Genomic DNA, 24722 nt, shown 5'->3' on the forward strand with positions numbered 1-24722 from the left:
TCGAATATATGCCTTCCATATGTTTGGGATTTTTAAACCATCATTGTTGTTCAGATTGGGGTGGTTGCTGATAATCTCGCAGGCTTCCTTGAATTTCCGTTCATACCATGTTCTAGTGTGATGTAGACAGCTGGTGGTTTTCCAGTCAATTCTGTGTAAGGTATTCAGGGCATGATCAGAAACGCCAGCTTCACCATAATTATTATATTTAATGTGTCGTTTATGTTCTTTTTGTCTAATAGGAATAGTGCGTCCTGTTTCTCCTATATATGGTATGTTGCAAGTACAGTAAATTCGGTATACTCCAGGGTGAGCTAGTGGAGGGAGTGGGTTCTTTGGATGAGTTGAGTAAGTTTTTTAATTTTGCAGGAGGTTTAAAGGTGGCTTTGAGGTTGTACTTTTGTAGTACTCTGTTTATTTTGTCTGATATTCCTTTAATGTAGGGAATGGTTATAGTTTTACTGTAGTCTGGTTTGTCTTTGTTTTTTATTGTGGTTTTGTAGAGAATTTTGTTTATAGTATTTTGGCTGTATCCATTTTTTTGTAGGTTATTACTGATAATTTTAAACTCTTCTTTCAGTGCCTGTTCACTGGAACAAATCGTCTGAGCTCTGTTTTTTAGCATGTTGATGACACCTAGTTTTTGTGTTGGGTGGTGGTAGGAATTTATGTGTATATATTGTCCCGTATGTGTCGGTTTTCGGTAAACAGTGAAGGAAAGATTACCCGAGGGAAGACGTGTGACAAGTGTATCTAGAAACGGAAGTGTGTTGTGTTTTTCAATTTCAATTGTGAACTGTATACATTTGTGTTGTTTGTTTAGATGGCTAAGGAATGTGTCTAATGTCTGGCGGCCATGGGACCAGATCGCGAAAACATCGTGAACGTATCTAAGCCAGACTTTGGGTTTTAGAGGGGAGGAATCTAGAGCAAGTTGCTCAAAATGTTCCATGTAAAAGTTAGCAATAGGGGGGGATAATGGCGAGCCCATGGCTGTGCCTTCTTTTTGTAAGTAGAAGGCTTTTTGCCATACAAAATAACCCGACCGTAATACATGCGCAAAAAGCGCCGTGATATCTGGAGGGAATTTGTTTTGTAGGGGAAGGATTGTGTCATTGATTGGGACATTCGTAAAGAGGGCAGAGACGTCAAAACTGACTAATAAATCATCTTTTTCTAATGTAATGTCTTTGATGATGTTTATGAAGTGTTGTGTGTTTTTGATATAGGAGGGGGAATGACCTACCAACTCCTTGAGTGTTGCCACTAATTTTTTGGCTAAGTGATACGTCGGGCTATCAATTCCTTCAACGATAGGTCTTAGCGGGGTGTTTTCTTTATGATTTTTGGTAGCCCGTAAATTCTAGGGGAGCGCACGTAATGAGGGGAACAGTTTTTTGATTGTATCTTCGGGCCATGTGGTAATTGATTTAAGTAGTTTCTCCAGTTTGTTTTTTGTTCTGTTAGTTGGGTTGTAGTTAACTAGTTTATATGTGTTGTTGTCAGAGACCAGCAGATTCATTTTTTCTATATAAGTGGTACGGTTTAAAATGACAATGGTATTTCCTTTATTGGCTCTGTTTATTACTATGTTCGGATTTGTTTTAAGTGATTTTATCGCTGTTAATTTTTGTTTAGTTATGTTGCTTGTTATTGTTTTGTTATGGTTTAAAATGTTCGCAGTTTCTATACGTATTTTGTCTGCTATGTTATTAGGTATGAATCTTAGGCCTCTTTCCATATTACAAATAACTTCAAGTTTAGGAAGTATTTTTACCTTGGGTATAAATATGTTAAAATAACTTCAAGTTTGTCTATCGTTTTTGGTGCTATAGCAAAATTTAAACCTTTGTTAAGTATAGAGATTTCGTTTTTGTTTAGAGCATGGTTAGATAGGTTAATTATGTTATTGATACTTGTGGGTGATTGGTGGCTCCTGTTGTTTCTTGCTTCTGGTTGGTTGTTCTTGTTCACTGTGGCAAACTTTGAATATGGCGGCTGGTTTTGTCGTTCTTTTAGTCTTTGAAATTTGGAAATTAGGTTTTCTTTCTTCGTTTGTTGGATGTGGTTTGCTGTGTTGTCCGTAATCCTTTCTAGGATTATCCAGATATCTGCGTTTAAGTAGCTAGACAGCTCCGTTTTTTCTTTTAGTAACTGGTTTTATGTAGCGGCTAGGTTCTTTCTGGTAGCTTGGATCTGCTCTCTCAGTAGTGCTTTCTCCATGCGGTGGTATATTCTTTGTGCCTTTGTTGAAGTGAATTTCCTCTTTAGCCTGATGCAGTTAGGAGTGATATCGCTGTCCCTACACCATTTTAAAAATGTGAAGATCGAAACGTCGGGATAATAAAGTTTTTTTAACACGGTTGTAAATTCCATAAAATTTTTAAAATGAATAATGAATGCATATTACCATGCGACAATGAAAGGAAGGATTTGATATACCAACAGCTGGTATGCAGAACAACCATTCTAAAGCTATACCCATGAAAAGAAAAGAAAAGAGACATTGGGATATCTGTATGATGCCTGTATTTTCCTGATTTCCCTCATAGAACAAAACACACAAATCTTTGTACTTTTCTAAATGATGGCAGATGACATAATAACATGACTACTGAAACATGTTATTATGAAAATAGCATAGTATCATTAGAGTGTAAATAACTCATACAAATTATAAAGTTTCTGTAAATAAATATGAATAACAAGTCTTTTTTTGTAATATTTATTATTACAATAACTGTAATGGATGAAAAATACTGAGGAATGAAACTAAAGCATGTTAAAAACTTAGCTTATATTTCTCTAGTGTAAGATTTGCATTCTTAGAGCAAAAAGTGACATCTTTGTTTCTTAAAATTGTATCTGATATTAAATAACAACTTCAAATGTTCATTTTTCAGAAAACTATTCTATCAGATCTTTAAATTTGTGGTTTATTCTATCAACTGTGAGATTGACAGAGAACCACCTTTGTTATTGTTTTAGTTGATGCAGAGAATCTTCACAGGATGCTTCAAATATTCTTGAAAATATAAAAAAGAACTGCAATGAATGTCCTATCTTGCATTTATGTTGTGATCTGTATTAATTCAATGTTCACCTGTTCTAGACATACTAAGTTGGCAGACACAGATGCAATGTGATCTTCATGCCTAACCTCATCAGAACAACCAGACTGACCATGGTAGTTGAGGCCACATGAGCAAGAAATGTGGTATATGCTAAGAAGAGACCAAGGTTGTACTCGTAGAAGGGAAAAAGAAATTCCAGTTCAAAAGAACTTGGGAGGGGTGCTTAAGGGTCAAAGCTGTATAACTGAGAGGAGACCTCCACATAGCCTTTAAAGGAATGCGGAGAACCGACCAGGGCTTCTGACCTAATGTCCAATCCTCACCTTCTCGTGGTGCACCCTGTTGGGTATCTACTTTGATACTGAACGAACGAGGATGGGCTGGCAATTTGGGATTTAGCCGACCAAATTGTATTCTTATTGGTTAAACCAAAATACAAAATGATGGTACAACATGACAAAATTTCATGCCGGCTGGGGCGTCGCCCGGTTAAACAAGGCCCCCGTTGTTTTCGCCAGGGAACCAGGGCGAACAGCGAAAAGTCAGCTACTGGAACAAATCTGAAAACAAACCCCAACTCAACATCACCAGAGTTAAAGATCGGTACTATCAACGTAAGAAGCCTGAATGGCAAAGAAATGGAGCTAGCTGAGGAATTAGATAAGTACCAGATCGACATAATAGGGGTGACTGAAACAAAAAAGACCAAAACTGGTGAGATCTTTCTGAGCAATAAATACAAAATGTTATATTCAGGCAATAACAATCAAGGAAAAGAAGGAAATGGCATAGTATTCAACACAAAATACGAGGCTAATCTTCTTGAATGGCAGTCAGTCTCAAGTAGAGTAATGTGGGCAAACATGAGAATGGGGAACTGGACAATGAGACTTATTTGTGCCTATGGTCCCACAGAAGGTTCTACTAAGGTAGAAGTGGAGGAATTTTTTGAGGCTTTAGAAAAAGCAACTGACACAATGAAAAAGGAAAAGTTGGTCCTTGTTGGGGATCTAAATAGTAGAGTAGGAAATGATTGTGAGACATACAAAAATATTTTGGGAAAATTTGGAGAAAAGAGCAAAGCTAATAATAATGGCAAATATCTGTTGGATTTCTGCTCAGGACATGGACTGGTTATTACTAACACCATGTTCCAACATAAAAATGTGCACAAATTCACATGGAGAGAAGAGGCTAGGAATAAGAAAAGTCTCATTGACTATGTTATTGTTGATAGTGATGTTTTCTCCCTGGTGCAGGACACCAGAGTGTACAGAGGATTTGAAATTGGAAGTGATCACTATTTAGTCTTGAGCAGGATAAAATTGAATTTTATATTGAAAAGAATAACATGTAAGAAAGTTCTAAAGCGAATAAAAGTTGAGCAGCTCTCAGATGTAAACTGTAGACTAAAATACAGAAATATTATTGAAAAGAAAATGAAAGAGTTTGAGAACAGGAATCAAACCTTGGAGATTCAGTGGCAAACTCTGAAGGAAACATTGATTGATTCTGCCAGAGAGGCATGTGGTGAGGTTGTGTGCAAAGATAAAAAAATCAGAACTCCCTGGTGGACACAGGAAGTTAAAGAGGCAGTGAAGGAAAAGAAGAAAGCATATCAAAAGTTCCTGGCAAATAAGTCAGCTTTTACTCTTACAGAATACAGAGACAAATGTAAGAAAGCTAAACAGTGTGTAAAACTAGCTAAACAATAGTCATGGGAGGACTTTGGCAAGAATATAGAAAATAAATATCAAGAAGGTTGCAAAATATTCTGGAGGTTGTTGAAGAAGCTTAGGAATGGAGGAAAGAGTGCTGTAAAAGGAATTAGAGATGATAAAGGTGAAATGAAAACAGGAGAAAAAGATATCCTTGAAGTATGGAGTAATTACTTTGAAAAACTGCTAAATGAAACAAGCAGTGATGACAGCACAGTGATAAAAAACACTGACCAGGCATGCAGTCAGGAATACATATCCATACTTGAAGTAGAAAAAGCCATCAAAGGCTTGAAATGTGGAAAGGCAGCAGGAGTAGATGATATTCGACCAGAAATGCTGAAGTATGGTGGTATAAGAGTCTTACAGTGGCTGCACTGCATAGTTCAGAAAGCCTGGACAGAGGGACGAATTCCCAATGATTGGAGTAGAGCTCTCATAGTACCCATATATAAAAAGGGAAATAAAACTGAATGTGAGAATTACAGAGGTATTTCCCTACTGAGTGTTCCTGGCAAGATCTATGCAAGTATACTTGAGAAACGGTTGAGAAGAATTGTGGAAGAAAAGCTTGGTGAAGAACAAGCTGGATTCAGGCCAAATAGAGGCTGTCAGGATCAGATCTTCACTTTACGACAAATAGTCGAGAAAGCATGGGAATATAACAAAGATCTGTATTTAAGTTTTGTCGATTTGGAAAAGGCATATGACAAGGTGCCAAGAGAGAAGCTATTCAATACGCTGCAGTTATATGGTGTCAATGGGGCATTATATCAAGCAATACTTAGTCTTTATTTGAGTTGTGAGTCAGCAGTTAGAATTGAAGGAAGTACAGGAAGATGGTTTAATGTTAAATCTGGTGTGAGACAAGGATGTACATTATCCCCTCTGTTATTCATTATCTATATGGATCACATTATGAAGGAATGTGGTATTAAACCTGATATCAAAATTGGAGATGTTAATGTCAGCTCTTTGCTTTATGCGGATGATGTTATACTTCTAAATAAATCCGCTACAAGTCTGCAAGATTCTCTGACTAAATTGAATAGCTGTTGTAATAGATGTGGTATGAAGGTCAGCAATAAAAAGACAAAGACAATGAAAATAGGCAGAATCATTGAAAATGTCAACTGTGTTGTGAATGGAGAACCTGTGGAACAAGTAAAACATTTCAGCTACTTAGGCACAATTTTTACTGAAGATGGTAAACTAAATATAGAAATAGACAACGCACACGCAACCGGGGAACACCACAGGAACCAAAACGTAAAGGGAACTAAGAGAGCCTCCAGCCCCGTGAGTTCGTTTTTTAAACTCTTCTATAGCGCCCTCTTCCGTACTCCAAGCTTGTCTATGACGCTTTCCTATAACTGTCACGTCCTCGCTGAATGGGGATCGATCTCTTCAGGGAATGTGGAATTCGAGCGCCTTCCATGAATGCCTACTCATCGTTCGTTACATCATCTTTGGTGGTCACACAGCAACCTTTATACTTTCATTCGCACGACAATATGCGATTTTATACATGGCATAGTTTAATATTGGTGCTTTTGAAAGTTTAAGATTTCCATCTATTTTAGACAATACTTTAAACATAGTACAATCTAATACTTATTTCCTTCTTCAATTTCATTTTAATTTAGGATTCAATTTCTTCCTTTATATTTTAATTCCCTTCTTAAGCAAAGTTAACACCTGCATTTTTAAATATTATGTCTGTTTTGCCAAGAATACAAGTGTGCTTTTGCTTGATATGGTTGTTCTTGTTAAATCTTGAATGGAGCAGTTCTATTCTTGATAGAACCATCATTCAAGATATAACAATATATTTTCCACTGAAAGTAGGCTTGCTATAAATGGAAAAACTTATGGATCTGTCAAGAAGGCAATGGGTGAGACAGGTATGAAGGAAATTTTGAGTCATTCTATGAACCAAACCAGATGGGAAAAACATCATCCACAAACTAGTACCAAGCATGAGGTTGAGAGAATATGATGGTAAAAATCTCTAATCTACACTAGTGGCCAAAATTGTGGAAAAAGTGTATTTCTCAGTTTCGATGGCTCATAACACTTTTTTTTTTTTTTTTTGGAATAATACTATAAAATTATATATCAATGGAAAGATAATTTAATCAAGAATGTAATGCAATAACTTTTATGAAGGATTTTTTATTAGAACAGCAGTTATAAAGAAAAAAAAGTGAAACACATAGAAAAAATGAGATATACAAAAATTCTCACAATGTGAGTTAATACTTAGTTGGGTAACCTTTAGCGTTAATTACGGCCTTACAATACCTTCCCATGGAGTGAACCAAGTTTTTTAGTTCTGCAGCTGTTATAATGTGAAACCAAGATTCAATTATTGCTTCTGTTAATTGGGTTTTATTGGCGGGTTGCTTCTGAGTAACAAGTTTCGTTAGTAGGCTCCGTAGATTTTCGATTGGGTTAAGGTCTGGGCTATTCCCAGGCCATTCCAGCAGTGGAATATGATTATCTTGAAACCACTTTTTGCACACAGCAGCAACATGGGATGGTGCGGAATACTGTTGAAATATAAATGCTTCATTATCTTTGAAAAGATCACATGCGGAAGGCTTCAGTTTGGGCTCAAGTATTTCATTTATGTATTTTTGGGCATTTATATTGCCCATTAATCACACAAATGCGTGATTAATGGGCAATATCCCCACACCTTTTGATGTCATACAACCCCAGATCATAACACTAAGTGAGTGTTTCACGGTAGGTGTTATGCAATCAGGATGCAAATCTTCTCCTATTCTTCTCCTTACGTATTTTATGCCATCACTACCAAACAGGGAGATTTTTGTCTCATCACTCCAAATAACACTGTCCCATTGTTCCACTGTCCAGTTAACATGGGTTTTAGCCCAGTTTAATCTTTTCAACCTTTCTTTGAGAGATAAAAATGGCTTTTTTTCATGGAATTCTAGTATTTAGACCAAATTTCTGCAGTCTGTGCCGAACGGTCCTTGCACTCAACTTCACGTTGTATTGCACCATTTCATCTTGTATGCACCCAGATGATTTTCTTCTGTCATGTAGGCACAGTCTCTCAATTCTTCTATCATCACTTGCTGTTGTGCACCTTTTCCTGCCTTTACCAGTCTGGTTTTGTAGTGACTGAGTCTCCTTATACCTCTTCAAAAATTTTCGAAATGCCACCTTTCGTTAAGTTTCCACTAATTTTTCTTCATAACTGTAGCCTTGTTCACTTAATAGTACCATTTTACATCACTTTCTGGGTGACCTCAACTCTTTGCACCATTTCTTTAATTTTAATTATGTTTTACAATCTCACTAAATGAAAGAACACAAAAAAAACCAACCAACTTGATAATATTCACATAACACACTGACAAATGTCCTCCTCTCAGCTCCAATACATGACATCAATAGCTGAATCCTACTGTGACCTGATTGGCTCTCTAAACACTCATGATCATTGGCCACATTCAAATGAAGTAGAGCTACTTCATATCAACCTAATCAAGTTGTGCTTCTTTTTTCTGGTTATTTGGCTATAACTTTTCTTAGAATACAGATAATTGAACATACTTTATTGCATTACATTCTTGATTAAATTATCTTTCCATTGATATATTATGGTATTACACCAAAAAAAGTGGTGTTATGAGCCGTCAAACCTCAAAAATACACTTTTTCCAAAAGGTTTCCACAATTTTGGAAACATAATTTTCCCAAAGGATTTACAATTACGTACAGTTTTTTTTTTTTTTTTTTTTTTTTTTTTTTTTTTTTTTTTTAATCATGAGAATAAGATTGCATTTTTGAATTATCATTTAAGGTATCCATTCCATGTCGAGAATGGTATAAGGAATTAGCATGTAAAAAAGTATTGTAGATATTCTTTTAATGTTACATTTTTGTGGGTTGAAAGGTTCAAGAAATGAATAGTACGCTTTACTATTATTCAACCCATGAATAAAATTCACAAAAAAATTTTGATGCACAAAGAGTTTAAAAAAACCTCAAGATACTTTATCTAGCCTTGATAGAGAAGATTGAGAAAGACAAGCCATCAATAACGCATTCGCTTGACAGCCCCAAAAGTATCTGAATACCAGTTGCCAAAAGCTGGAGAAAACCTTAAGTTTTGAAATTGTCTGCAAAGCCTCTGTGCCAAATGCTATATGACCTGAAAATGTCAAGAAAATCTGAGTTCCTTAAACTCTTATACAGCATCACATTTATATGCGAGTGAAGGAGAAAATACAGAGTATTTCAAAAAGAATGACCCGATTTCAAATAATTATATTTATTAATGAAAATGTGGTATAGTTACAAAATAAATTACGATGACTAGACGCCATCTTCTCATTAACTAAGCGTAGTGGCTATTTGGGTTCTTGTAGTGGCATCTAGCAGTCATCATATCAAACCCTCGGCCAAGGCCATTCACATGGTACAAGTCTCATTCATTTGTGGTTCGTGGTTGCAGAGATATACAATTTTCAAACTGGGACATTCTTTTTGAAACACCCTATATAAGTAGACAATATACAGTATAACTCATAGTGTAGTTATAAATTCTCAACGACCACTGGGCTAATTTGTTTTAGAGGATATTTGCTATGTTGAATTTTCCTTAGAATTGTGTAGCAAAATCCTGGAGACCAGAGAAATAATATTTTCTTATATTAAAATTATATAACTATAATTATATTATACAGGAGGTAATTCTCATGGAAAGGCTTAGACATTGGTTATGCATTTTTTACTAAATGATTTAAGGAAGTTACAACGTCAACTAGGATGTACATTAAAAGAACTTTTAATATACTTCAATATTTCGGCAACGTCACATTGCCATTTTCAAGAAACTTAAGAACAAGACACGTGCATGCAGGCACAACAAACAGTAAGTGAGGAAGAAGCAGGAAACTATTATTTCTCCTAAAGTCCTAATGGTGCCCCCTAGCGGGCAATGTTGGTATTCTTGGGCGATTGGGCTGAAGGTCTTCTGATGTAGGTTTCCCAAATTTGAGGCAGTCTCATGCAGCCAAATTTGTTGAGGTTTGGATTGTTTCTTAGGGCTGAAGCTGATTCCATGAAAAGCCTTTCATATTTGTATTTACTACAGTGTATTATCGTGGCTTTCTTCCATCGTATTCTATGGCTGGTATCCAGCGCGTGATCAGCAAGACCAGAGTGGCTGTATTGGTGAAACCGGATGTAGTCCTTGTGTTCTGAGATTCTGATATTGGCTGTCTTGCCTGTTTGGCCAAAGTAGGACAGCTTACAGCTGCAAGGGACCTGGTATACACCAGGTAGGTCTAGGGGAAGTGATTGATCTTTAGTAGAGCGGATAAGGGATGCCAATTTTTTATATGGTCTGTAACAAGAAGTTAAGTCATGTTGTTTTAGGATTTTTGTAATTTTTTTTCCAAGGTGCCTCGGATGTAGGGTATGGTGATGGATTTAGAGTAATCCTTGTTGTGTGTGTGTGGGGGGGGGTTACTGGTTTCAATATTTTTTTTGGGGGGGGGGTAACCATTGGCTGAGAAAGCGTTGAGAATGTGGTTTAGTTCTGTGATTAGGACATTGTCATTTGAACAGATAAGTTTAGCCCTGTTGTGTAGTGTCTTAATGACTCCATATTGTTGCGAGGAGGGGTGGTGGGATGGGATTGTTGGTGAATGTATCTGCTTGTATGGGGAGTTTTCTATAGACTGAGAAAACCAAGGTTCCATCAGGCTAGAGGGTGACTAGTGTGTCTAAGAAAGGAAGGCAGTTGTTTTTTTCTTCTTCTTCCAGGGTGAATTTGATTTTGGGGTGTTGGTTGTTTAAGTGCGTTAGGAAGGAGAGGAGTGCATCGGAGCCATGTGGCCAAATAGCGAACACAACATCAACATAGCGAAGCCAAATGGTTGGTTTTTGCAGAGTTTAAGGCTTTCTCTTCAAAAGTCTCCATATAAAAGTTGTCCAAGGGTGGGGAGAGTGGAGAACCCATGGCTGTCCACTCTATTTGTTTGTAGAATTTTCCTTGCCAAACAAAATAGCCTGAGTTCATTGTGAACTGAAATAAGACTGTAATATTTGGAGGAAATTTAGCTTGGATTAGCTCTAAGGATTCTTTGAGTGAGACATTTGTAAATAAGGAGGAGACATCAAAACTGACCATTATGTCAGTGTGTTTGAGTATAAGGTTTTCTATGCTGGCTTTGAAGTGGGCTGAGTTTTTTATGTGTGAAGGTCTGTTGCCAGTATAGTGTGAGAGAGGTTTGGCCAAATGCTTAGCTAGTTTGTATGTGGGGGAATCAATGCACTTTTAACAGGAGTTAAAAATTGATCTCTCCATTCAATGAAACAAAAGAAATAGTGGGAAATTGTACATTGACAGCAAAGTAGTGTTTATGTATGGCAAGTTTAGGTATATTACATTTATATGTATGTATTGTATATGTACACATACTGGCCACTGAATTTAGAAACCTTTATGCAGATATACATAAGCATCACTTATGCAGCATATATGCAAATTACTTGGTCACTTGCATCATCACATGGCCTAGGCTATTTAAGAATGTTGTGCTGGTCAGTAATCATCAATAGTGTTGATCACAATGTATCAAAGGGTCTTTCGGAGTTCGATAAAGGGCTTATTGTGGGATCCATCTAAGCTGACGTCATGATTTTGAAAACAGCAGAACCTGACTGGTTTCTTAAAAGATGAGATATCCCGGATGTTTAATCAGTAGAAAAATAATCCATATTGCTTGTCTAAAAGGTGTAACTGTGGTCCTAGGACAGTCTCTCAGGAACAGAGATCACTGTCGTCTGAGAAAGCTTGTACAGACAAACAAACTTCCTGTGTGTAGCAATTAATGAAGGCTGTTTCCAAATCATATATCTCGTTGCACTATGTGCAGGGAATTGAAGATCAGTATTGACAGTCACTAAAGGAAGTCCAACATGGTATTTAATAAGTTTCTAATTCACTAGCTGGTATGTGTTTGTTTGTATACAAATGTTTGTGTGTGCATATATATATATATATGGAAGTTTATATATCCTTTGTTTATTGCATATGCAAAGGAATTCACAGGAAATCATAGATTGACAACAGAACACAGAGAATTTTCAGGAAACACACAAAATGACATCTTATCCTATTCCCTCAGCCATACGGCTGGTGGGGGAGGGTAGCTGTATGCTAGGGAGATGATTATGAGCAAGTTGGTTCCCCATTGCTTTCCTTGTCATAATATATTTCGTGACTATATATTTCGTGTTCGCGAGACCAGTTTGCCTACTTTGAGGGAGAAAAAACCCCTCCACCTCTGTATGAGACAGATTAATTCACCTTTAGTTGAAAGAGACCAGATAAAGGTTTCTCACGTCACTGACGAGAATTGAAACCAGTTCTTTCCAACCAAAGGGCTTCATTTATACTGACTGAGCTACGGAGGTTCAACAACATGACATGAAAGATACAAATTCAAATAATAATTGGAGACTTAAAAAAGAAGATGCTAGAAGAGAACAAAATTATAAAAATGCAGAATTAGTGTTTAAATTTCAAAATGTTACTTGAAATCTCCATAATAAACTAAATGTGTGCATGCAACTTTATAATTGGTCACCTCCAATTACAAAGAGGGAAGGAACAAATTATGATTTTTCCCTTCAGCTTAAGCAGAAGGGAAAAATGATTGGCACAGCTAGTGTGAACAAGTCAGCTTCTTGATTTAACAGAGACCATAAACAGAACAGTCAGCATAAATTGATACTGTTCTCTTAGAACTGTCAGTTAAAAAAAATAAAGCACAATATACAGCATTTCTTTAATTCAAAGTTTAATTAAGTCATGAAATTTGTGTGGGGACAACAGCTCATTTTGTGTTTTAAAGATTCATTATCCATAATTAGGTAAAAAAAACTATTCTGATTTAGAATTTTTGATTTTAATGATATAGTCTCACAGTATTTCATTCATTATGAAGATTTTTTTCAGATAAGTGACATTAATTTAAGCTAACATAATTTGTAAATTTAAACATTACTTCTGCAATTTCATATTATTAATTTCATACTCTTCTAGTTCTTTCATATATTTTTCCCATTATTATATGCATGTGTATACTTTTTTTATGTATTTTGTATTCTTTGTTTGGTTCCTGAAGTCCTTTGTGTTCTGTACCCCCAAAATTTCCTTTGTTTATGTATAATTCCTGCTACGTACATAAGCATTATTCTGCCCCACAATGTGTGATTTCCCACCATTTCTTTTGTCTACTGTTGTGACATAATTTTCTAGGAAATTCATTTTGGTGTCGTTACAGTTTTGAGCTTTTACTATTTGTAAAAGCAAGCTAAAATAGCATTGGAACCTAAGCTGTTCTTTTCTATAGTTTAATGTGGTGTTCACATCTGCTGAAATGATGTTTACCATAGTAAAAGTCACATGTAAGAAAAGGGAAAATTGGAATATTCACACAAAACTAACAATTTATCCAAGTTTTGTGAGGTCAAGCACCATGTAGTATATTTTGCAGTAACAGTAAACAGATAACTACCGTATATTTTTGCGTATAATGCGAACTAGAAATTTTGTTTGAAAACTAGCCCTAAAATGCCGTGCCCACGTATAATGTGATCTGTTAATCGTGTTCCCTAACATTATAAATAAAACAATACGAATTAACGAAAGAAATATTTATTTTAAAACAAAATGCCAAAATCCTTTAAATTCTTCTTCATTTTTTGAGTCATCAAACATTTCATTTATAAATTCATCTGTAGGCATTGCGTCATCAGTGTAGCAGTTGTTATCATTGTCATCATGCTTTCCATTTTGTTGTGCGTCATCCTTGCTTTCATATATGATGTCATCTTTGGATCCATCCATTGAATTACTTATTCCACATTTAAGAAATGAGTGTTGAATCATTTCAGATAGTATCGAATCCCAGGCTTCTTTAACCCAGCTGGTGACTAGGGTGATCTCAGGCTTCTGAAAATTCCCACCCTTTGTCATCTTCACCAAACCAGATGACATCCATTCTCTCCATTTTTCACATCAGTGATCTTTAAACGGCTTAATCAAGCTGACATCAAACGGCTGCAAAACAGAAGATAGACCACCTGGTATGACTGCTAGGTCTGTATGTAGCTCATGTGCTTTCTCTTTGTTTGCCTCCGTTAAATGTGCCCGGAACATATCCCAGACTAGCATGCTTTGTTGATGTAACAAGCTGCCTCGACGTATGTTCCATACTTGACCCAGCCACAATTGTACACCTTCTTCATCCATCAAACCTTTCTGATTGACTCGAACAAAGACACCTGGTGGAAATTTCATATGCTTCGGAATTGTCTTCCTTTTAAATATCACTGTCAGCTTTAATTTGGTTCCGTCTGCCATGCATGCTAGAACGACGATAAAATGCGTTTTTTCATGTCCTGTTGTTTTTATGAGGACACTCTTTTCACCAACTGAGTTTACTGTTCTATTCCCAGGCATAACAAAGTACATGGGCGTCTCATCCGTATTGCCAATTTGGGAAAGTTCATATCCGTAACACTTCTGTAATTTTATGATAAATTTATGGAAGGACTGCACTTTTTCCTCAAGCTGTTTTGGTAACTTCTGTGCAATTTTTGTTCGGTGTCATAATATTAATGCTTTGCGTTCCATAAATCTGTTGCACCACCCAGGCGAAGCAAGAAAAGATGAAATACCTGGTGTGTCCTTGAATTTACCATTCTTAGTTGTAGAGCTCGAAAACGAATTGCATTTCTTGTTACTATAATGCCATCTTGTCGTTTCATCAAAATCCATTCATTTAACTCTTCTTCAAGTTCTAGAAAGGATGCCACATCTCCACGACGGGCACGTTTCGTTTTGGGGATTTTTTCAAGACTGTCTTTTTGCTTACGCCAAAGTCTAATATTACTCTCTGCTACACTAAATTCTCTCATAGCAACACTGTTGAAAGTTATTTTTCACTTGGTTAGAGTATAATAAATTTAGTTTAATCCTTTATCCAAGTGTGAGCAAACAAAGTTTGTGCCTGAAAGTATCTTCAGGACTGGAGTAAGGTGGTACAACACCAGGGCACTCCTTGCAAAGGTAGAGCAAGCTACCAACACTCCTATCTCAGTATCTCCCATAATGCAAAACACATCTCCTTGCAGATATGTCTAATGTTATGCATTAAGGGAAGGGCCACAACCCAGACTAGTTTTGACCTTTATTGAGGTCTCTTCAGTGGGAGCTAGGCCCAAGTGGAGATACCAGGCAGAAGCATTAGCAGGTCATCTCTACCTATAGGAGTTGCCATATGGTGTGCCACCCTTTTTTTAATAAATTACTCTGGATTTAGAGAAAGATGTTGAAAGTTTATTTTTCACCTGGTTAGAGTATAATAAATTTAGTTTAATCCTTTATCCAAGTGTGAGCAAACCAAGTTTGCGTTTGTGGGATGTGTTTTGCATTATGGGAGATACTGAGATAGGAGTGCTGGTAGCTTGCTCCACCTTTGCAAGGCGTGTCCTGGTGTTGTACCACCTTATCCCAGTCCTTAAGATACTTTCAGGCGCAAACTTTGTTTGCTCACACTTGGATAAAGGATTAAACTAAATTTATTATACATAGCAACACTGTTATTATGTTCTTCTTCAAATTGCACACCACGCAATTTAAATCCTGCTTCAAAAGATGAACATTTACGTTTCTGTTGACTCATTTTCAGACTAGGTTTGTTTAACGAATAATATTTAAAATGACCTGTGGTTAAACCGATATAACCAGTGGTGAGCTATGGAAATAGGGCTCGCATCATCGAGCAAAAAAAAAGCCATATTTCACACAAAAACTTTTATTAATACAGCTTGTGTACAAATGCCAATCAAAAAGTATGAAGGGACAACCTGTAAAGGCTATCATTTTTAAACCAATATTTCATGATCTAAATATGAAATATTTGCATACAATAATCTGTGTTAATTTATCTTACATAAGAAAAACATTTTTTACTATCAAAATATAATAAGAATAAAATCTTTTATAATCGCACATATGAAATAGTCCGCATTTTTTTATAAATAAAATAAATTTCTTTTGTTTTTGATAGAAGTTTTTATGACAAACAATCTATAAATAATAAATAAAGATTATCTAAAAACAATAAATTGAAGTACGTTATATTTCTTTTTGTTTTTATACTTCAAGTGATAATCAACAGTACCAATCAAGCGGCATTACTTTATAGTCCTATTTATTTATATACGATTACCAAAAGTGAATTCTTATTTGTAAAATGGTAGTAACAGTAACTATAATATTTTATTTAATAAAATCACTTCGTTAGGTTCTGTATGAGTTTGTCGCTTAATATATTTCAAAAAATTATGTTTTTTTTTTGTTTTTTTTTTTGAAAAATAAAAAAAGTAAACAAGAAGAACAAGGGGCTCGCAAATTTAAGAAAAAATGAACAAAGTGCTCGGGCGAGCATCTTATAGCTCACCACTGGATATAACTGTGCTAATATCCTGCCAAGGGGACGGGATATTAGCACTACTTACATTACTGGCTTTATGCACAGATACGATGCACGCTTGGTCGCCGAACGGGAGTGGGTCAAGTAGATTTGGTTGCATAGACATTAGGTAGTATATATTGTGTGTGTGCAAGTCTAATAAGAGATTATATTTTTTAAGATCCGCATATGATGCAAACCCCTAACTTTAGGCCATAAATTTTAACCATAAATTTTTCGCATTATGCACGATAATATATGGTAGGTTATTTAAAATGTCATATTGCTGATATTCAAAGTTAGAAGTTTTAACACTGGGATTTTTTTTTTTCAGGGAATGAATGAAATTATTGGACCAATTTATTATGCCTTTGCATCCGATCCAGATTCTGAATGGAGGCGTAAGTATTCTGCTGTTATTTATATTTTAAAAATATTTTTTTTGTGTGTTGAACTTCAATGAAGGAATATATGTTAAATATTGAAACATCGTAGAATTGTTTTCACACACACCCCACATACAAAAGGATTCCTTTTTATTCCAACTCAATCATCTTTGGGATTCATTGGTGTGACTGGTCGCAAAGATGACTGATATGGAAATTGAGCTAAATGTTAAGTTGTTGCTAATGAAGCAGGATATGTAATTCCCTATATTACCAATTATCATTTTTTATTTAAGTAATAAATGCGTCCGAGTTTTGATTCATTTTATTTGTTATATTGTTGGTTTACTTGGAACTCTCATTTGTCATCTTCAATTTTTTATCAACATATAATTTCAAACACCATATATTTTACTGCCAAATATCTTTAACAGCATAATTTAGTTATAGGTTCATATATACAGTCAACTTTCACTGTGGCAAATACCATTTTAGCATATTCACTTTCCATAACAAAGTATAAAAGAAAATGCAATAGGAATGCTATTTCATTCAAAACAGCAAGAGTGCCTCTGTTGCAAATTCATCAGGATGTCAAAACATTTGTGCTTCAGTTGAAAAGACTTGGTTTGAAATCCCATCTGAAAGGAACTTTTAAGAGCTTTTCATCCGAAGGTAAGGTAGCTTATATTTCATAAAAGTAGAAGGCTTACAAAACAAAGCTCACTGACCAGAAACATGCATAATTAATAGACATGCTTGCTTCTTCAGCCATTTTTCTAACCATTTGGGTGGGAGTGTGACCCCCCTATAAATGCTTGATGCTATCCAGAAGAGGGTGCTCTACCTAATAGATGATCCCCCCCCCTCCCTCTCTCATAGATGTTGTAATTCCTTATAGGTACTGTTTCTATAGGTATTTTCATCAGTGCTGCTCTGCCAAACTGGTCCCCACCATTATTCCACTTTCTTCTAAATATGCAAAAACAAGAACAGCTGTTCGTTGACTTGCAATCACAATTCAACTTCAAATTTATTGAATCAACTTCCCATCACATGTCTACCTTCCCTGTTCTTTAGAGTCTTCCCTTATACCACTTTCCCAAAGTACCGTGATCTCCAGCTGTTCAAGAAACACAAACAGATTCCTTCTTTCATCCCTCCCAGTACAGCGAGAGTGCCTAAAATTATGTGTTATTTAACCTTCCAATCAAACCTTTTGAATTAAACACTATAGCTTCAAGAAATGTTTATCCATATTTAAGCAATACAAGTTGAATATCTACTCTAGCTTTGTTTCCTTATTTCAGGTTTCTGCAGATTTTTCTACCATTGTTTTACTAATTAGCTCAGTCACGTGGTACAAAATTATGACATAATGATATATAGAAAAGTCAAAACTAGTATCTTTGAAACTTTTTTTTAGATGCCTTGGTAACCAGAATTTCAAGCTACATTTCATTATTATTATTATAAACTAGAGCATATGCAGAAGAGTATTCATTTTATTGACTTTTTTGTTTGTTGTTGGCAAAAATGAATACTCTGAGTGCTTTCTAGTCTGTTGTTAGACTAGAAGCCAGGTTTTGTGGCAGTTCTATCACTGCCACAAAACCTGGCTTCATATAAACTTCATTACTGCTGTGATAGGGTAGTTAATCCTGTCTATATAGGCTTCTATGTCTGTCACTTGCATATATTCTCAGATTGACTTGTCCATTTGATGTCGTGAAAAACCTGATTTTACAGGCGGGGAGAAACCTGTCTTTCTAGCCAAAAGGCATCATCAGTACTTGCACTACCAGACAGGGAGCCTCAATAGCTCCCTGTCTGGTAGCTGCAAGTGGAACATCTCAAAGTCATGAAGACATATATATATCTGTAAAAGTCATATTTATCCTTACTGTTTTATTATATATAGAGTTTTCATCATAACTCATCTTTTCTGTTGTTTTTGTATACGGCCCACTGAGAATTCTGATACTGTCTTTGGTGATCACCAGTAAATTAAGTTTTAAATAACATAAACTCAGATTAGTTTAAACTTCGTTATTAAAAAAAAAATCTCTTATCTAAGTCATAGTTCTTCAAGAGGTGTGCCAAAAGTGTACAAGAGCCAAAGATATTATTATTATTACCACGGGCTACTCCAGGAGTCTTTAGACTCATCGAGGGAGGCCCTAAACATCATGTTCACACAGCTGTTCAACATTATCACAGTATCTATCATACCTTGCCTTGAACTCGCTCACTGTCATAGCACCCACAACAGACTCTGGCAGCTTATTCCACTCATTTACCACTCTAAAAGTAAAGAACCCAGCTCTAACACCCCTGCTAACCACGCTCTTGCCCAACTTCCATGGGTGTCCCCTAGTTCTCCCACCACCAGTCCTGATCTCAAAAATATCATCTGAATTAATCCTATAGAAACCCTTTAGCAATTTGAATGTCTCAATCACATCTCCCCTTTTTCGCCTATCAACTAGTTTCTGCAACCCACAAATCTTCAACCTGTTCTCATATGGTGCATTCCATAGACCTGCTATCATCTTAGTCACTCGCCTCTGGATCCTCTCAACCTCCTCCCCATCAAGAAGGAACCGAGGTGACCAAATCTGGGCACAGTAGTCGAGATGAGGTCTTATCAGGGCTCGGTACAGAGGTACAATAACTTGTTTTTCTCTGCTCGTCAAGGTATTTTTCAACAACCAAGTGAGTTGATGAGCTGATTTAGCTACTTTCGCAATGTGCCCCCTAAACTTCATCTCCCTATCCACCAACACTCCCAGGTCCCTGGCCTCATCAATCTCTTGGAGTACAGTTCCACCAATGTGGTATACTGCTGCTAATCTTTTCACTCCGAAATGCATAACCTTACATTTTGTCACATTAAATTGACATCCATTCTCCTTAGTCCAGAACTCCAATCTATCTAAGTCATCTTGCAAGACTTTGACATCTTCTGCATTCACTATCGCCCTACCCAACTTTGCATCATCAGCGAACAAATGAACTGTCCCACTTAGACCATTCCCTATATCGTTAATGAACAGATTAAACAGCAGTGGTCCAAGAACAGAACCCTGTGGCACACCACCAGTCACAGGCCGTTTTTTGGACTCTACTCCTGAATAAACTACTCTTTGATATCTCTCCATCAACCACCCAGCTATCCATCTCACCAACCCTATATCCATTCCCATATGTTGTAGTTTACGGATTAGAATTCCATGTGGTATCCTGTCAAACGCCTTTGCCAGGTCCAGCAGTATCACTGTAAACCCATTTCCCATATCCAGTTCAGCCGTCACCCTGTTATAAAACTTGAGCAAGTTACTGAGGCATGATCTACCCTTCACAAAGCCATGCTGTCCTCTGTACAGTATCTCATTTTCATCAATCCATTCCTGTATTTTTCCCTTGACTACTTTCTCCAAGACCTTGACAATGACTCCTGATATGCTGATCGGTCGATAATTTGCAACCATAGTCTTGGATCCTCCTTTATGCAGTGGAACTATTTTCCCCTCTTTCCACGCCTTCGGGACTAAGCCAGACCTGAGACTCAGATTAAACAACATGGTCAAGGGCACTGATAATTCATTAGCCGCTTCATGCAAGACGCGTGCCGGTATACCATCCAATCCCACAGATTTATTCACATTAAGGTTCTGTAATAGACTATTCACCTCCACTTCATTCATCACAATTCCCATATAAACTAATGGTTCCTTCATTTTTTTCAACGTCACCACCTGGATGATATACTTTTGCAAAGTGCGTGCTCAGTAACTCCACTATATCGACTGGTTCAGTGAACTCTTTACCATCGTCATTCCTTAAAATCATTTTGCCATGTACGGTTTTTCTCTTGCTTGCAGCATATTGAAAGAACTGTTTGGGATTCTCTTTTGCTTGCATAGCTAGTTTTCTTTCATAATCGGCTTTTGCTGTTTTTACCACACTCGTTACCCTTCTAGCCTGTACTTTATACCGTTCGTGTGCCTGCAGGTCACCCCTTTCTTTAAATTCCCTCCATAGTTGTTTCTTTTTTTGCAGCTCAAGCTTAATGGTGTTATTCATCCATTTAACCCCTCCTTGTTTCACTATTCGGACCTTAGGTATACAATCAGCCATAACCTCTTGTAAATGCTCTTTGATCACTTCCCATGCTCTATCGACGTCCAGCCCTTGCAGTTGTACATGCCATGGCACTGATCCAAGCAATCTCCTAAGCTTGTCATATCTGCCAGCACGGTAATTCCACATATGCCCTGTCTTAATCACAAATTTCACACCTTTAGCCACCCCCCAGGTCAAGACCCCATGATCACTCTCACCAATAGGTGGCAACATGGTCATATTCATTACAGTCAGATTCTCAGATACTATTACCAGGTCAAGCACTCTCACACCCCTAGTATTTTCAATTACATGCTGTTTCAGATAGTTATCCCTTAATAATTGAATAAAATCCATTTCCTTCCTCACATGTGTCCTCTCCTCCTTCCAATCAATGTTACCATAGTTGAAATCCCCCATAATAATTACCCTCCTTCCACTCATTTCATCAATTTGTTTATGCATACCATCTCCACCATCTATTCCATCACCTGGTCTATAGCAGCACCCAACTGTATATTTTATTCTGCCAGTATCAATCTCACACCAAATAGCCTCAAATGAGCTCCTTTCACTATCCTGCAATACTTCAATTCTCCTTGGCTGCAGTTCATCAGCTATCATCAATAACACCCCTCCCCCAATTTTATTCTCTCTGTCCCTCCTAAACATACTATAACCTACACATTCTATCCCACTAACTATATCATCTTCCGTCAGCCATGTTTCACTAATGCCAATAACCTGTGGCCAGGAAGAGTCAATCAAGGCCAAAAATTCTTTCTTCTTGTTCCTAATACTCCTGGCATTAGTATACATGAATTGCAGTGTTCCCTTTGTCCCACCCCTATCTTGATGCGTTATTCTAAATATCCCATTCCCATTTTTTGTCCTTATTGCTGGCTCAGGTACATTATATACATTTTTACACTCAACTGTCTCACTGATGTCTGGATATCCACTTCCCCCCCTCCTTGGTAGTTCTAGTTTCCCTGGTTCTGCACATCCATTTTCACTTCATTCAGCAACACTTTTTCCAGTCTCCGCACACCAAGTTCATTCAAATGCAGTCTATCCATCTTGTATAAGTCCTTTCGCCCATCAAACTCATTCCACACGTCCACAAATTCCACACCACACCGTCCGCATAACCTGCGCATAATATCATTTGCGATTATGGCCCTCCTTCTAAACTCCTCTCTGTCATACCGCGGTAACAGACTCACCATTCTAACTCTGTCACTCTTTTCTTTCGCTACCTTTAACAATACTTTCAAGTCCTCTCTCATAAAAAATTTATCACCTTTCAATTCATTCGTACCAGCCACAATTGTTATTTCTTTCACCCTCTGCTTTTGCACTCTAATGCTCTCACTTACATCCTTAAATTTCGCACTCGGCAAGTACGATTTAGTTACACTCCCATCTATTACTCCTCTTAATAACGAGTCACCATACAATACTCTCTCCTTCATTTCGGAAACTCGCCCACGCTGTTTATTTCCGTTAGCCGAATCACTCTGGAAAGAGTTTTGCAGGTGCTCTAATTGCCGCTGCGCATCTTGTATCACTGCGCGCAGCCTAGCGATCTCACTTCCTACAAATAATTCCTCATTTTTTTTATCATTCAAATCATTTTCTTTTTCTGTATAATTGCTCTCACTCTTTCTTAGATCACCGCTCACATTGCCATCTTGTACACCGCAATTCCCTATCGAGCCACTATTTTCACTCACATTCTGGCTTTCTTCAACCATAACTGTCTCACAACCTGACACATACTTCGACTCCTCACTTTGCATACACTTTCTACACATTCTCCCACCACTATCACTTTCAACCCATACTCCAGACTCATTCGGGAATGCATACATTCCACACACATCACACCGGACAAACTCTCTCACACTACAGTTTTTGAACAGTGGCGTCGTATTTTTGGATGCCATTATCTTACGTCGCATTGCCGCCATATTCAAATATATGAAACGTATCGTTAAAGACTAAATTAATTTACGGAATTTACACCAAAATCACACAGACACAACAAGCTACCAAATTTAGACAATATTACGTTATGATTTTTAACATTTATTCTAATTTCCATTCAAAATTGTACTTAGCTTTCGGGAGCTCCCTGAAAATACGACCGTTCCCCTGGCACTCTCGTTCTCAAGTTGCAGTTGGCATTTCATCAGAATCTCCCAGTACTTTGTCTGTTTGTACAAAGTATGAAATAGCTATAAGTAAATTATCAGCCTATCCAAAACCGATCTTGAAAGTGCAGAATTCAGGGGACTTTCATTGTGCTTACTCTTGCTAATGCTATTATTTGGCCATGACTTTTGTCCAGTATTTTTTCCACCTCTTTTCCACTCAGATAGTTCTGTTGCATTGTTACCTAGAGAAAAAATCAACATCCCAGCTTCTTGCATTTCTTCAAATTTTGCATTGATGATCTTGGTAAATGCTCTCCTATCATTCAGCAAGAAACATTCAGTGAGTTTTCATCAGAAAGAGATCAGAAGAATCTTGTCTAATCTGGGTATACCAGAGTGTGGTGATTCTGATGCCATCTTTCCAATATTGTTCTGAAGCTTTATACTCCAGAACAGACACCTGTCCTGTGTTGCCTTTTATTCTCTCTTATTCCACTGGTATCTCTCCTGCAGCTTGTAAATTAGCCCATGTTCAACCTTTAGTAAGAAGGACAGTAAATCTTTTTCATCAAATTTCACTTTAGTTCTTTTTAAAGCAATGGAGAAAATCATTAATACTCAACTTGTCGACTACCTTGAAGTCTCAGCTAATATAAAATTATATGGATTACTTGTGTCATCTGCCATTGGACATATGACATAATGTCCAATGCTATTGATATTTCTAAGGCATTTGATTGGGTTTGACACAGAAGCCTATTAAGTAAGCAGCTATCATATGATTTATCTTCTGATTTCTGCAAGTGAATTGCCAGCTTCCTGTCTGAACACATATTAGGTGTGATCATGGATGGATTTTTATCCTGCACTTATAGTTCCACAAGGGGTCTGTTTTTCACTTACTCATTCTTCTACGAGGATGGTCTGAAAAGTTCTCGGCTTCGACCATAGATGGCAACACAGTCGGCAAGATTTTTTTTTTCTAAGTTGGTACATCTGTCATAAGCATCCATGTGAAATTGCAAGTCATTCTATCAAGTAGTTTGTTTTATACAGCTGTCTGAAGCAAAAATGTTGTCTTGTATCCTTTGCAGAGGATAAAATTGAGTATTGTGCAGTTATAAAATTCTTTATAAAAGAAGGTTTGACGCCAAAAGAAATTCATTCGAAGTTCATAAAAGTTTATGGGTGCTCTTCTCCTTCATTTTCAACAATTAAGAAATGGGCTGCCGAGTTTAAATGTGTCAGTACCAGCCTGGAAGATGATCCATGTGAAGGACGTCCAAAAAGTGTGTAACATCACCAGAAATTATTGATCAAGTGCACGATATGATATTGGATGACTGACAAGTCAAAGGGCGTGAAATGGCTGAGACTATAGGCATTTCAAAAGGACGTGTAGGATATTGTTTAAATTAAGGGGATGTTAAATCCCACATTGTTATGAAGCCTATTGGCTCTTTATATTTAAGTGTAGGATATATTTTGCATGAAGAATTGCAATTGAAAAAAGCTTTGCGCAAGATGGGTGCCGCACTTGCTCAGAGCAGATCAAAAACACACTCGCATCAAAATCTCTGAACAGTGCTTGGAGCATTTTAACAAGAATAAAACTGGTTTTGTGCTTTGATTTATTACTATGGATGAGACTTTGATTCACCATTACACACCAGAATCCAAACAGCAGTCAAAACACTGGACACGTCAGTTGTTCAGTGCCAAAGAA

The 24722-nt window shown here is 36.9% G+C and overlaps 1 protein-coding gene across 1 annotated transcript in view; it reads left to right on the plus strand.

Annotated features, from left to right (window-relative positions):
• Nucleotides 1-24722, plus strand: part of LOC150095001 (TBC1 domain family member 13) — a 247989-nt gene that overhangs the window by 148068 nt on the left and 75199 nt on the right. The window contains exon 9 of the mRNA XM_090411093.1: nt 16661-16727. Within this exon, the coding sequence (XP_090267219.1) occupies nt 16661-16727 (67 nt within the window). The remainder of the gene's footprint in view (nt 1-16660; nt 16728-24722) is intronic.

This window comes from Typopeltis vanoorti, chromosome 21, assembly GCF_054136105.1.
Source record: "Typopeltis vanoorti isolate ZY-2024b chromosome 21, IOZ_Tvanoo_1.0, whole genome shotgun sequence".
In the NCBI taxonomy this organism is placed as follows: Eukaryota; Metazoa; Arthropoda; class Arachnida; order Uropygi; family Thelyphonidae; genus Typopeltis; species Typopeltis vanoorti.